The 15,003-nt window shown below is 44.0% G+C and overlaps 1 protein-coding gene across 1 annotated transcript; it reads left to right on the forward strand.

The window, feature by feature from the left end:
- Positions 1-438: 438 nt before the first annotated feature.
- Positions 439-14,745, forward strand: LOC144167117 (uncharacterized). The gene is made up of 6 exons (XM_077696495.1): positions 439-587; positions 1,517-1,630; positions 3,835-4,071; positions 4,604-4,679; positions 8,794-8,901; positions 14,592-14,745. Exons 1-4 carry the CDS (start codon positions 569-571, stop codon positions 4,648-4,650), a joined length of 417 nt encoding a protein of 138 aa, XP_077552621.1. The 5' UTR covers positions 439-568; the 3' UTR covers positions 4,651-4,679; positions 8,794-8,901; positions 14,592-14,745.
- The last annotated feature ends 258 nt before the right edge of the window (positions 14,746-15,003 follow it).

Below are 15,003 nucleotides of genomic sequence, written 5' to 3' on the forward strand. Positions count from 1 at the left end.
TTAGATTTTGTTTTGTGCAAAATATATCTTTTCGCAACCGTCACTGTAGTTATTATTAAACTTAACCAAGAAGTGCTCAAAAAATTGCATTTCAAACAAAAATCTGGTAACAATGTTACATACTGAAAATCTGGCAACAGTTTTACCTTTTCTTTTTGCTTTTATTACAATGAAATAATTTATTTAAATAGAATAATAAGAATCCTAACTTTTCTTTTATCCCAGAAAGTTCTCAAACTAAAATGTTCGCACAGCGACAGGCTGGCTGAACAGAGCGCTTCATTTCAATTAAAGCAAGTAACAAAATGGAAAACGTTGGTTACCACGCCAATGAGCGTGTGGGGTCTTCCCGCCGTAAACATAATTTCCGAACTCGTCGCGTAGAGAAAGAACGTCGCCGTTTTTTTGCGACCAGCACAGTCGTCAGCACAGAATAGGGAGGATTTCAGATTTAGTCGTCGAGGTGTTCCCTAGATATTTTGGCCGCGATATCCCTACCCGCCTGTGAAACACGAACCGCGCGAATTTGCCTGCTCGTTGCGGACTGTTTCTGCTGCTTCCGAGGCGCATGGAAAACACACGAGTCGGTAAGCAGATAGGCCACATCGTATAATGAGCGTCAAATTGATCTTCCTAGACTGCCGCTTGTTGATAGATGATCGCTAGAAGAGTGACGCCGTCGTTACACATAATTGCTGCCCAAATGGATTTCTGCTGTTCGCGACTTGTAGTTTGGGTTTTGTAGGATTACTACAAAGGCGATGTCATTGCAGACCTGTTAAATCGAATCGCCTCTGTACTGTGCTGGCCGGGGGTCGTAATAAATTTTTCCTTGTTGATATGCTCTCCGGGGCAGAAGGAAACAGTGATGGGAGTTGTAGAGCCCCTAGAGAAAATGCTATATTCCCAGCTTGGCTGTAGTGTTAGCAAAATATGTTACAAAACATGTCGAGTTTTCGGTAAAATTAATTCTTAACTTCTGGATACTTTCAGCGCTCGTCACTTTCTTGTAAAGTTGTAATTGTCTTATGTATAGTTAATAGACAGCTATACGACCTGTATTTTCTACCGGCATTATAAGGTGATTCTGGAAGCTATCATTTAGCTTAGCAGTTCAGGTCCCATCGAACCTAAAGGCATGTCGAAAATCAGGAACTGGAATCAGCTGCCCTGGCTGGGAATGCTGTGGTACTAACCGGAAATGAACTGATCGCAGCTGAGAATTAAATAACTGCTACCAGCATGGGAAAATGAAGTTATTCAAATTCTGTGTTGATCTTCCTGACATCATTGCTGTCACTTTCTGCGGCTGATGATTGAAGAATTTTTCTCCCTAGCCTGTATAATGCGCTTAATATTTCTCTTTGAATGCTTGTTTGTTTCGACTTGGTACTTTTTGCTTATTGTCACTTATTCATCCGCCTGTTAAACAGCTCCTTCTGTGACTGTGCCACTAGTTTCCCCTTGTGTCATTTCTTTGGCCTCATGTGTTCTTTGCCCTTGTTTATGATTTCAGGTGGGTTGAATGGCCAGCCTGTGATCTCATCCCAGCAGTACACGGCCGGCAAGGAAACACCTTATGAGCCAGTGGTTCCAGTTGGGGTCAAGGTTCTGCTGATTCCAAGCGCAAGTAAGACAGATTTGGGTTTTCATTCGAATTACATGTTATGAAAGTAATTTGATAGCCATTGCAAGTTAGGCAGACAGAGAGAGTGAGGTGTTTACTGAAAGGAAGAAAGGTCTAACACACAAATCTTTGGCCTGCTGTTACCTAATTTCTAAGCAGAGCTTACATTCAAATTTTTCAGCCATACTGTTATAGGTGCTGCTTAAATCCTTATCCAAATATGTGCAAGTTTTTGAACCATGCACTTAACTTAACTACGAAAGTTGATGTTGGTCACAGTAAAAATGTGAGCAGGCACATTTAATGATTTATTTCAGGTGAGTGCATATTAAATAAAAAAAGGTCATGTACAGCTTTAGCTCGAATCAACTAGCTGTTGTGCTGTTCTGTTGCCTGTAAGTAGGAAGAGGTGCTATTAATCAGCTAAATTTAAGCATGTGACTGAGCATTTAAGTGAATTGCTTTTTCATCTGCATGGACATTTGAACTTCTGGAGTAGGCGTGTTTACGGCTGTTCAGGGGTACCAGCACTTTCGTAATTTATAAGCACTTGCAAATTACAGAACTTCTAGTGCCTGTGAACAGCTTTGTATTATCTCAAATATCAAGAATGAATAAAAATGCCTCATGAAGTACAAGTATACACCGGCCGTGGCGGCCGCTTTTCTGATGGAGGCGAAAAGCAAAAATGCCCGTGTGTACGAGATTTCGGCGCACGATAAAGATCCCCAGGTGGTCAAAATTAATCCGGAGCCCTCCACTACGGCGCGTCTCATCGTCGGCGTTGCGTCGGCACGTTAAACCCTACATAAAATCAATATAAGTATAAAAAATGTATACTAAGCACACAGTTTGTTTGTAGATTTATTATTTTGGCTTCAAAGCAAAAAAGTAATAAATGTATGTAAAAAATTAACACTCATAATTTCATGACACCACAAGTTAAACGACTTGTACCCCTTTTCCTAAATAAAAGTTTCACTAAGTTTGCTTTCAAAGAATTGGAAGTAAACCATGCAAGGCACAGTGGTTTCATTAGCGTTGTATATGAGCAAAGGTGATTGCTTCTGGTTTCAAACGTGTCATTTGGCAAAAAGAGAAAATATCTAAAGGCACAAGTGCTTGCATGAATGCTAGTTACTTTTTTATCTCGCACGAATTTACTGCAAATGGGGCTAAGTATTTCATCTTTAGCCTACCAGCCAGAGGAATTATGATAATTATTGCAGCCATAATTGAGACTAAGGTTTCGGTGAGACTGTTGGTCAAACGGTTCTTTATATGAACTGTAATTAATGTTTTGCCATTTTTTTGGTTGCTTGTACAATCACAGTTGTCTAGTATGGGAAAGGGAAACCAGTACTCTGACAAAGAAACAGAGTGTTTTTAACAGTCTGTCCTCTGCGAAGTCGGAAAGGGCACTGCTGCCCGTGTATGGCTGCAGTCAGCATGTGTTGCTGCACCAGTAGGTTGACCTGTGCGCATTGGTCACTTCAGCTAGGAGGACGCTGTTGGAAAGGAAGTGCTGTAATCGAGGCAAAGTGGAGTATGCCCTGTGAGCATTGTTGGTGTAATTCTCATTTTCGTCCAACATTATTTGTTCATTCCCCTTAGCTGCTCTCAGTAACTACATTTATTGGCAAGCAAATGCCAAGTGTGGCGTGCATGTCGTGAAAAGTTGAAAGCCTGTATGAATGTGGCAGCTTTCCAGAAAAAGCACCGCCTAAAGGAAGCTTCAAAAAAGTTTTATTTTACCATTGTAAGACCTCTCAGTATTCTGGGCCTGTCAACACGTTAATGCCGTGGCTAACTGTTGCATAAGGAAGACAATTGTTGCAGGTACTTGCTGCCATTTGCTAAATGTTACTATGCTAGTATTCCATTAGAATTTGGTTGCTATGAAAGCGCTAAATTTGTGAGACTGATTTTGAAACTTCTAAATTTGTGAAAAATGAGATGTGAATGCTTCTGAGGACTTTTATGTTTTCAAGTACACAGCTGTTAAATCCTCTTGTAGCTGTGAATTTACAGTCCTTTTCTAGTATCCTAACCACGCAAAGTGTTTTTTGAATTAATGTGCCCTAATAAGGTTTGCTTGTACGCATTATGACATACATTGTGGTACTCCATTAGAAACTGTTCATAGGTCCTCAGTGTGCTCTCCTCCGGTGTGCACTTATCTGTTAAAATTTCTGTTGATTCGGCAGGGGTGTACCTGTGGATCTGCCCGTCTGCTGTAACAAGCCCCAGCTACCAAAGGCCACTGTGTGCAGAGATTCTCAGGTGGAAGAGATCTCGTCCGAGGGATTGGCAAGGCTGGCTGCCCCTTGAGAAGGGGATGCTGCTGAACACCGAGGGGACTGCCTGCCTCCTGACACACCGCAAGCCTTGCCGCCACGAGCTCCAAGGTTTCACACAGGTGTGCAGCAGCGCACAAGGCCACCGTAAGTTGTTGCAGATGCAGTTACTGGCAGTCACCTGAAGGCTGCATCGCAAAGAGAGAGGTCGTGCAGGGCCCCTACAGGTGGCTTTTTTTGCAGGTGTTCATAGTGAGCCAAGCATGTTGTCAGTCTTCAAGAACTGCTCTTCATTCATTCAAGCCAGTTCAAATGTGAATCAGCTATACTTATTCAACAGTTTGAATACAAGTTTGCCATTTACCCTGGCATGTTTGCCTGTTGCTATGTTTTGTTCTGGGCGAGGCAGTTATGTACAGGAGTGACCAGCCGCCACCGTCGGTCAGTTGCTAAGGCATTGTGCATAGCCCAATGACTGAGGTTTGATCCCTGCCACAGCGTCTTGTCTTTCTGATGGAGGTAGAAAACTGAAATGCTCGTGTATTGAGACTGCGGCACATGTTAATTAAAGATTCCCAGGTGGCCAGAAGTAATCTCAAGCTTTCCACTACGGTGCACCTGATAAACCATGTGTAGCTTCGACGTGTTAACACCCCCCCACCCCTGTTTTTTTTTGAAGTGCAGGAGCCTCTACAGCAGGGATGGTCATCAGCATTGGCATGGTAGCCAGAGGACCAGCGTGGAAATATATCGTGGTAAGAGACTTCCCATGTTATTGCTAATCAAATACTCTGGGGTTCATGTGACACAGAAGCCTGACAAGTGTAGCTTCCATCTCCATTGCAGAATAAAGAACAAAATTTTTTTTTATTAACACACTAGCAACAAACACTCATTCTCACAGGAAAAAAAGCTCATATGCATCGTTCATTGACAGTGCAAAAATTTAAACATTGCTTTTTTTTTCTTTCCTGGCTTGTTAGACATGCTTGCTCACAGAGCGTATGTGGAAGGTTGTTGATCATGTTGAACTCAACATTGGAGCAGAGGAGAAAGGGCAAGAAGGGCCAAATCGGTCATTATGTTTTTTTTACTGTTGCCACCATCTCAAATTTATCCACTGTGGTCTTTCCCCACCCCCTGTTCCCTGCCCTGAAAGTTCAACTCCCCTTCTTCTAAGACTGTAGCTGTTCACAAAGCAAGGGGCAGAAAAATTCATATTGTTGCAGTATTTAGAGCTTCTCTGTGTTTGTTAAAGTCCCCTGCAAATGTTTTTGAACGCTGGAGGTAAACATGTTATGCTTAGAAAACACAGGCAGGAACGTCCCAGCGAAATGTTACACATCTACGTGCAGTGGGAAACTCGCCAATTGTAAAAGATGACTGAAAACTGAACACGCTCTTTACTTGTCTTAAATTTGCCGCACTATTCGACTGGAGTGGCATCATTACAGCTCTAGCCGCACCTTTGGTTTTTGCTGCGCAACATCACATTTTCTGAAAATAAATAGTCATCGATAAAATAATGTATGTATTGACATTGTTTTCTTGCAGTTCAAGTAAGTCATCGGCGAGAAAAATATAAAAAAGGCAGACAAAATATTTGTTCTCGCACTTCCAGTATGACTAACCATTGTGACACGTCTCGATGCACCCTCATTAAACTTCTATTTGTGCTCACTTTGGCCTGTGATCAATACAGTCAGACAGTGTGTTGGGTGAAAGGTTTTTTTTTTTTTTTTTTTTTGCATAAAACAAAATTTGCTGTTACAAGCCATCACGAGCTGTTTTGCTGCTTCCTTCATCGCAACTTCACGAAATGAGTGTGTGAGGAATGAAGCAACCAGACAGATCGGGAAGTGGGACTCAAGTATTTATTTTTTCTCCTACCCCACGAGGCGCGCTGGTGAGAAATACGTGGATTCATGGGCGTCCAGAAGGGGGGGCAAGGGGGGGCAACTGCCCCCCCTTGGAAATTCGGATATTTTTATGCACTACAAAAAAGCTGCACAGCTTGGTTGGCCCATAATTAAAATAACTTTGCCCCGAAGGACGGAAGAGACGAGAGAACGACACCGACGTTCTCTCTTTTGTCCCGTCCTTTAGCGCAAAGTTTTTAAAATTATGTACGTGAACCAACTAGGCCTAGCGCAACAATCCACGCTACTGAAATGATTAGCTCACTCAGGTCCTGCGTATCCGTATGGAACGCCTTTCAGGACTGCGGTCAACATTGCACTTTAGACACTGACTAACATTGCCGATCATGTGACGGCAGTGAAACAGACTGCCTGTGCTGGCTATTGAAAATAGCGAACAATTCTGAAAGGTTTGGCTTTTTTTTTTTTTTTTTTTCTAATCTCTAGATTTATGCAGTCTGCAAGAACTTCAGTTTTCGGACAAAGTTGCAGCTACATCTAGCAAAAAATCTTCACCGCTACACCTAGTAGGGAGAGTGTAACATCCTCCCGTGCCGTCCCATCACCTTGTACACCCTTCCCTTCGCAATTGCGAAATGTCGGCATCACCCAAGCCCCGAAACAAAACCGATAAATCAGCCCCTCGAAACGCTTGTACGCCTGTAGTGCATTGAAAAATCAGGGAGGCGAGTAGTATCGTGAGCCATTTCAAGAGACTTCATCACACATGTCATCTCGCGATTTGCCCAGAAAAACCTGAGGCGTCTGCAGCTGCTATTCAAGGAACATTGACGGAATGCAGTTCTATGTATGCGAATGTATTGTACTGTGTGATGGTGATCAGTTGGCGTGAGTCGAGAACCCTCACGCAGTGAGACTGGTCACTCTTTGCAAAGTGACAGTAACTTTTCGCATTTTCTTTATTAACTTTATTTCTTTGTTCAGTAATAAAATCCAAGGTATATCCTCCAAGTCTGGTTCTAATTCGCTGTTTGTTCTTTTTGTAACCACAAATAGTGCCCTTTTGGTGCTATCCAACCATACCCCCCCCCCCCCCCCGCTATGGATGCCCCCCCTTGCAAAAAGTTCTGCGGACGCCCTTGCGTGGATTCCTTGGCTCCAGGGATTGGAGCTCCTGCAACAGCACATGAAGATGGCACTGGCACTCTTCCTGTGTTGCCATGAGTGGCTAACCGTGTGTGCTACAAAGCCAAAGCACAGATACATATAAGAAAGCATGAAACTCAAATTAGAATCTGGCTCCAATGCATGCTCTAGATTTGGCTGACAGTGCTTGGTTCATTGTGTAACACATTACAGCAAAACGCCTGCTGCTTTAATTTCTACAATGCATCCGGTGAGGGTCGGAGACCCTGTCAGTACGCACGAAGGCCCGCACTTTCTCGCCCTGTGTACTGAAAGCTGAGGACTTTGCAATTAGGAAGAATGACAACAACAAAAAAATGCGCAGTCCTGTGAATGTTGGATGCTGGAGGCAGAGACCCGCTCTCATTTCCCCTGCTTCAGCTCCCAGGAGGAAAGTCTGCATCCTTCATGGTGGTAGTTCGTAATATGGGGAATGTGATTTTTTATCTTGCAATTTTCAATATTTTCCCCGGCGATACTCAACAGATTTCAACAAATTTTGCGGGAGGAGATTGTGGTATCTGGCACCACCTGGTGGGACTATATGGATGAATTTTCATGTACGTCCACGAGAGGCCGCGACGACAGCGCTAAGAGAAGGTAGAACACGACTTGTGGAGTCCGTGTGCCTATGCCCCTGACAGTGGCTGTTGTGTCCTCACTGCTGTGTGCCATGTTCGCGTGACCGGTCACCACAGAGATAAACAAGTGTATTCTAATTCTATGTATGTTAGCTTAAGTGGAACGCTACTTGTGTCAAAATTAGAAGCCATAAATAAGCTTCCTGCCAATATAGTGGCATGGGTGAGGAAGCAACATCACTTCTTGGCTTGCAGTAAGGTTATTCCAGCCACTAGCATGCCTCGCCTTTTTTCTATCACTGGAAGAACTGCAGCCAGTCAAATATACTTTCTATATTTACAGCATGTTGAGGAGCCCACTTTTCTTCATTGCAGTGTAGGCCATATTTTTATTGCACTGTTTGCTATTTTGTTTGAACCTTTTGTTTTTAATTTTGTGTGCCGTCTGAAGTGTACAATTTGGTTTAAAAGGATGCCCTGATTGTGAATGAATTTCGTCATTCTGTTACGTCTAAAAAATGATTTATTTCCTGAATTCCACAGTTTTCTTGCTAATGCTAACCTGTAGGTGTGGTGAGGCTTGTCAGGCAGTTGTTACTGACTGCTTTTACCTTGCCGTCCTCAGCTTTTTTTTTTTGTCTAACACAAAACTGGAATAAAGTGATTGATGATGACGATTTTCTTATCAAGCTGTAGTACATAAACTCTCAGACATGTGAAGTGCTCACTGTAGGTTTTCATTCTTTTTTTTTTTTTTTAGCTGATTTAGGAGCTCTATACCCACTAAAGCCAAGATGTTCGTATTTGGAAATTTTTGATTTGATTCACAGTGTGTTTTAACTATTCGTATTGGATTCGTACTCCAAAATTTGATTTTGGCTCATGTGACCCTACTTCCCACCAGACGCTTTCCAAATGATCGCCGAGAAGTGTTGCAGGGTCCTGTTCTAGTGAGGGATCACAAATGCTTCTCCTGCCTTTCGTTTTCTTCAAGATGGGTTGAAGCTAATCACCTGCTTAGGGTTCTTCCTTGTAACAGTGTTTATAGGTTCAAACCGTGTGACTCCGTGACACTCAGTTATTGAAAACTTGGCTCCATGCTGGCATTCCATCGGGACCTACTGAGCTGGCCAATGTTGAGGGGACAAGAGAGAGCCTTCTTTGTCTCAAGTTCAGTTTTCTTTTTTGCTGAATCACCTTCTCACAGAGATTCCTCTACGCAGTGGGTTGTTCTCCCTGAAAGGAGGTGAAGAGATGATTGAAGCAACCAGAGAATGCATTGAGGAGTGTCCCACAGACCTCGGTGTGGCTTCATCTTCCCTGCAGCATCTGTAAGTGGTCACATAAGTAGAACTACTTTGGCATGCGGAGCAGTATGTGCTGTCTCATAATCTCTGCTTCTCTCCTGTGCACTTTAACTTGTCTAATCACAGCGATGGGACTGCTGACTCATTTGCCCCAAACTATATCAAAAGGCAGATCCTTTTACAACCTGCGTTTACAACCAGATCCTTTTACAACAACAATTTGAGTTATCTGTGCCAAATCTGCTCCAAATCTTGCTTGTATGTGATTTGTGAAGTGATTTGTAGTAGAAACGAAACTATCTACCTCAGTTTGTAGCAACTTGCAAGTGGGTGCGACATTGGTGATCATGCACAATTGCAGCCCCTTTCTTCATGTGTGCATAAAGGAAACAAGGCATGTAGAAAAAGCTAGCGCAACAACTAACACGCCAGAAAAAAGAACTCCTAGTAGTCCTTTTTTTTTTTTTTTGGTTGTCCTGTTCTTAACAATATAGCTAAACCTGGATATAATGAAGTTGGCAAGAATTTGAAATTTTTCGTTACATCCAGGTATTCGTTAAATGCAGGTTTCAAGTTAAGGCTTGCCTGAATGAAGTAGAAACAAAACCAAAGGGCTATACATCAGTGACGGTAAACTCACCCTTAGGGGGTATATTTCCCGGTAAAAAACTATGTGATTTGCACCTGCTGCTTTCCCACGAGCTTATGTCACTACACGGCACTCCAAAGAAGGTCACTTACCCCCGTATTCACAAACTTAAAGGTGTTGTGCCACCAAATTTTAACTCTGTAAAAAGCCTGCTGTAGGCTTCCTCTGCATGCAACGACCCTCAACACGAAGTGCTGGGTACAGCAAGCGCTTAATATATATTTTAATTCGCTTCTAAAAATTACCTAAATGCTCTTCTGGAAATCGGGACCCATCGCTAGCGCCACTAACCATGACGTCAGTGAATTGCCAGCACAGCAAAGTTTGTGACGTCATACAACGTTAGCGACTCGAGCGACGTCAACGTGAACTCCAGTTACCACAGTTTGGTCGCTTGGTCGTATCGACACACTATGCCGATACGAAGGTGACGACGACGCGACGCCGACGAGTCGCCAAAACCTCGGCCAACTGCCGAATTGCCAGACCGCGTTGTCACACTACGCCGACGGCGACACAAACACGTCTGCCGATGGAAAGTCGCCGTAGTGTGACTGACTCGCCGACCGAAGACGCCAACAGAACCGGTCGCCTGACTGGTCGCACGACGCGTCGTCAATCGACCGAGAAGCGAAAACTGCGCCCCGACAACATTCGTGCCGCAATGAACGCGGCTCTATTTTGTTAGTTTCTGGAGGGTAATAAACTCAGTAAGTTCCATGAAGCCCATACAACTCAACACTAGCGCTAATGCGATCCGTATTTTGGCGTTCGACGCTTCGGCCGTGCTCTTCGGCGACGCCGCTACCCCGGAATGCGTGTGCGATCGGCTCGCCTGTAGAAAATATAAGGTCAGTTTCGTGCAGAAGAACAGTTACGTAGGGTAATTTGGGTAATAAGAGATCAGTATCGGCAAAGGTTTTTAACGTAAAACGTAAAACCAAAGTACGGCAAGCACTATCCCTTCAGTGCAAAATCGCAGTCGCAGCCGGGCACACTTATTTTTGCGAGCGCTTTCGCAGAAGAGCAGAGTTGATGGCGATAAGCTGTCGCAGGGGCTTCGCGGAACCTTGCTGCGCAAGCGCTATTTAAGAAATTTGAGTTTACAAGCCAGGAATTCTGTAAACTAGCTAGTAAAAACCGACGTACGACTGCAAGGATGGGCCTCCATCTAGTACACCGGCTATATCGCGGTGAGAAACCGTTTGTTCGCTGGCTCAGTGGTCTCGCGCGTTCCGCCCACACGGTCAACGTTGCGGGTTCGATTCGCGGCGGGGGCACCTTTTTTTTTTTTTTGGAGCGTTTTTTTTTAGCATTTGCATGGTTTGCATATCCATGGTTTTCATTTGTCTGCATCCGAGGATGCAGACAAAGAATCTGCGTCGGAGCTGTCGCGGCTTGACGTGACGAGTCGGCGTGTTTACTTCCGTGGTGAAGCACGTATGTGGGGGAGCAGACGCCGCAGTAAAGTCGCAACGTACCGCAGCGCCGCCGTGGCAGAGTCTCCTCGCAACACTGTGACGTCACTACTTGAATCGGCGCCCAGAAACCGAAACGAATCCTGTTAACATGAATCGTGCGATAATAAATTTTTTACTCAGAATATGTGCATGTGAGAGCATGTATCATGCTTTCTAACGAATTATAAAACGTTTGCAACAAAGAATGCACAAGCAACAAATTTGGTGGCACAACACCTTTAAGTATCACTTTTGCCTTTGACACTTTTCGGTGCCCTAACGCGTTTCAAGGACCAAACTTAAGGGCGCCTTTTCGCAAATTTGGTGCTCTTTTCCACACTAGAAATTGTTTGAAGGGCGCTAGATGGCAGAACTAATCACCAATGAGCCAACAACACAGGTAGCAGTCAAGACGCGCGACTACATACCGACAGGCAGGCCTAGCACTTAACTGGCACCGCATTCACACATGCACAATTCGCTAAATTAGTGCATTTCTCCAGCCGATTTTTCAGAGAAAATGCAAAAAACAATGACTCATCATCGTAGCGAATTCGTTACATCAAGGTTAACCGTTGCAATGACTTCGTAACAGAGGTTGGAAACATATGGGCTTCAATGGGGGTGGCGATGGGGAATTGAAAAACTTCGCTAAATCCAGGAACCCGTTGCATAGAGGTTCGTTACATCCAGGTTTAACTGTAGCTCAGAAAAATGAAGCCAAATGCCACATGTTATTAAGACAGCTATAATTTACTAACACCCTTTTCACATTTTCTACCAGCGGGATGCCAGGTACCTGATTCCCTTCGAAACAGTTGTTTTCGGCCTCTAAATGTTGCGAGTACGCACGTCCTCACAAGAATGGAAGGTAGATAACTCTGTGTATAGCTTTAGTACGAGAACCTAGTATCCTGTTTTTGAGACGGTTCTGAGGTCACTAGAAATCACGGTGCAGTGCACCTTATTTCTGGCATAGGTACTGAAGTTGGGCGTCTCGTGCGCAGCGTGCTTTGGTTGCAGTATTCGTGCGAGGGTGGGTGCGAAAACTCCCATTCAGGGAAAAAAAGGGGTGGTTGAGGAGGCATACCTTGCATATTGAATGCTTGCTTTTCTTCCGTTTTGTCCTGTTTTCTTCCCTTTTTTTTGAAGGGCAAGGGATTGTACAGGTGCCGTCAAAAGTAATTGGAACACTGTCTTGTAAATTTACAGGAATTTCTTCTTCTGGAAATTCCTGGCTGGATTGGTGTGTATTTAAAGGAGTTCTCCCTAATAGAAAAGCTTACTGTAAACCCCAATAACTGCCATAAATCCAGTAAGGCAAATATTTTCTGATGTTCACAAAGCCTTGTTCCAATTACTTATGACGGCACCTGTGCACTTGATATTTAGGGAGATATGATATTTCATTCCCTGTGTACCAAGCAAAATGAAATGTCTGGCTTAACTTGCATTGCATATAATTTACAAGGGAAGAGGACCACTGCATTTATGTGGACTGATAAAGATCGTAGTGCACCTGTGTGTGTTAGATAACAATATGTGTGAGGAACATTTGGCTGCTCATTGCTGAATGTGATTCAACTACAGAAATGTATTATTTCTGTGCTGTTAAAGGCTCCTTGGTCTGTGCCCACATGACAATTTTGCTGGCCATACCATTGTTGACAACCTCACACAGAAATCGTCAGTTTTGTTGCGTTACATCATAGCAAAACAACTGTAGTTGCTTTTTTTTTTTTTTCAGAGTAGTTAAAGAGACCCTGCAATGCTCTTAGAGCAGTGCAAGGAAACCTGCGCGTTGTTAAATTACACTGCCAGGAATACCTGAGCCAAATATTACACATGCACATGAAGCGGATAGCGTGCAAATCGCTGTCAAAGTCTCAGAAAAACCAACCGCGCTGTCTTCAATTTTCCTCATTATTCACCCCCTGGCATGGCCGAAATGACATCATTGCGGCCATGGCTGTCCTATTGGCTGTCGCTGGTTAACTTCGCGGCTTATTTCTCGCATTTCCTGTGATGATCCACTGTCGCCGGTGCTGTGCAGCAACCTCTTCTATGCCTGAACCTGTCCAAACAGTTCTGGCGTTTGGTGTTTTGAGTGCGTGCAGAGTGATGAACTCAATACTTCTGTTTCAACCAGATCGCTCGCCAACAAACGTTTATTGCTTCAAAAACTCCATACCAACCTGAGCGCGCGCTTGCAAGCAGGCACCAATGCCTGCTTTTTTGTGGCACTAGACCAGAAACAGACCCCTTCACGTTGTGGAGAAAAAGAGAGAAAAGAGAAAAAGAAAGAGAAAACTCCTCGGCCTGTGATATATCGAAGGCCACCTAAGAGAACACCGCGACCCACCCCTCTCCCAGGGAGAGAGGCTCAGCTTTCGTCACGTAGTGTGCGGTCGAGTTGGGAGGGAACAAATATGCTCGATTTTTCATCTCGGGTAGCTTCGGTGATACATAACGGATTTTTATAATTCTTGTGGGAGGAGATTGCTGGGACAATAATAGACTTAACCCCAAAATACATTCCCAATGGTCGGTGGTAAGTGCTACAGGGCCTCTTTAACCCTTTTAGGGTCAAATGTTTTCACCAAATGCCACCCCTTAGGGTTGATTTTTTTTATTGCTGATATAAATTCTTCGGACGAATCTATTTCGAGAAAAAATTGTAATTTTTTCAGGGTGATCATAAAGTGTAAAAAAAATTGTTTGTGTTGTTACATGTGCGTGGTTTATTCATGAGTAACATCAGAAAAATTCTAAGGAAGTTTTGCGGGTGCAAGAAGCGGGAGAAGCGCATCAGTTTTGCAAACGCAAGAAGCGGGAAGCGCCCGGAGGATGAAACCGAAACGAGCTACCGTGAGCCTGCGCGTCACCCAATGCGCAAGCGATAGCGGTCACACCGCTGCAGTAAAGCGTAAAAAAAAGAAAAGAAGTGCCATCAGCGCAAGAAAAAAATTTCACGTATTTCCGCAGTGTGGCAGCACATACCAAGCGAGAGAAATTGTCGAAAAAGGCACGCTTTTTAAACATACCAGCGATGACGTGCGTGTACATCATTGACCCTGAAAGGTCTAAGGCCGAATTTTTGGGACTTTGTTGTTATTGGTGGCTTGTGTAAACCAAGCTTGGGAAGAGAAATTTGCAAGTACAAGCCTGGCCAAATGAATGAATTCAAATGCCTGGTTTTCAAACCAGGAATTTGAAATCATTCATTGCCAACGGTTTGTTTGAATAGGTATAATAAGGACACCATACGTCTTTTGGGCTTTGATGTGGTTTGATGTGGATAAAAATCCAAGAAGGTTGGGCTCGCATGACAGGGTCACTGCTTCCAATTAAATATTGCCTACCAGCGAAATTTAGTTTCCCTCTTGGCTACGTTTTGCAGTTTTGTGCCTGTATGTCGAGGTGTAGCTAGCCTTCCCACGTGTAGGTTGATGCTCGGTGGTAGACCGTTAAACCAAAGCAGACAGCCTTCCCCCTTTTTTTCCCCAAATGTATCCTGTAATAATTTTGCCTGCAAACTGGCAGCGTGCCCAGTGTATTCAAACTTCTGTGTAGCTTCTTTGAGCTTGTTCATCTTTCTGTGGCAGATTCATGGAGGTGCCAGCCGGCTATGCTGCACTGGCGGTCGAGCTGTTGGGCACGATGCATGAACTGCAGGGCCACCTGCCCTACGGGGTACTGGCCTACCCGAGGGTTTTCCCTGGAGTCCCCTTCAGCAAGACGCTCTTCAAGCACTCCTGCCTTGAGGTATGTTTGAAGCACTAGATGCTTCTACATTTGCATACCTGCCAAGTTTTCCGATTTGTCTGGGAGACTTCCTAGTTTTCACTGTTTTGTACGATTGTACGGCCGAAACAAAAATCTCCCGAAAACGCACCCGTGTTTGGCCAAATCTTTCTCCCTGTCTGGACGTGTTGCGCTATAGCTACCTAAAAATACAATCCAATCTTACACCAATTGACATCATTATCAGTGAAGAGCTTAAAAAGGGTAGTCGGC

The sequence above is a fragment of the Haemaphysalis longicornis genome, unplaced genomic scaffold, assembly GCF_048455015.1.
Source record: "Haemaphysalis longicornis isolate Haplotype H1 unplaced genomic scaffold, Haemaphysalis longicornis Haplotype H1 scaffold_1, whole genome shotgun sequence".
NCBI lineage: Eukaryota > Metazoa > Arthropoda > Arachnida > Ixodida > Ixodidae > Haemaphysalis > Haemaphysalis longicornis.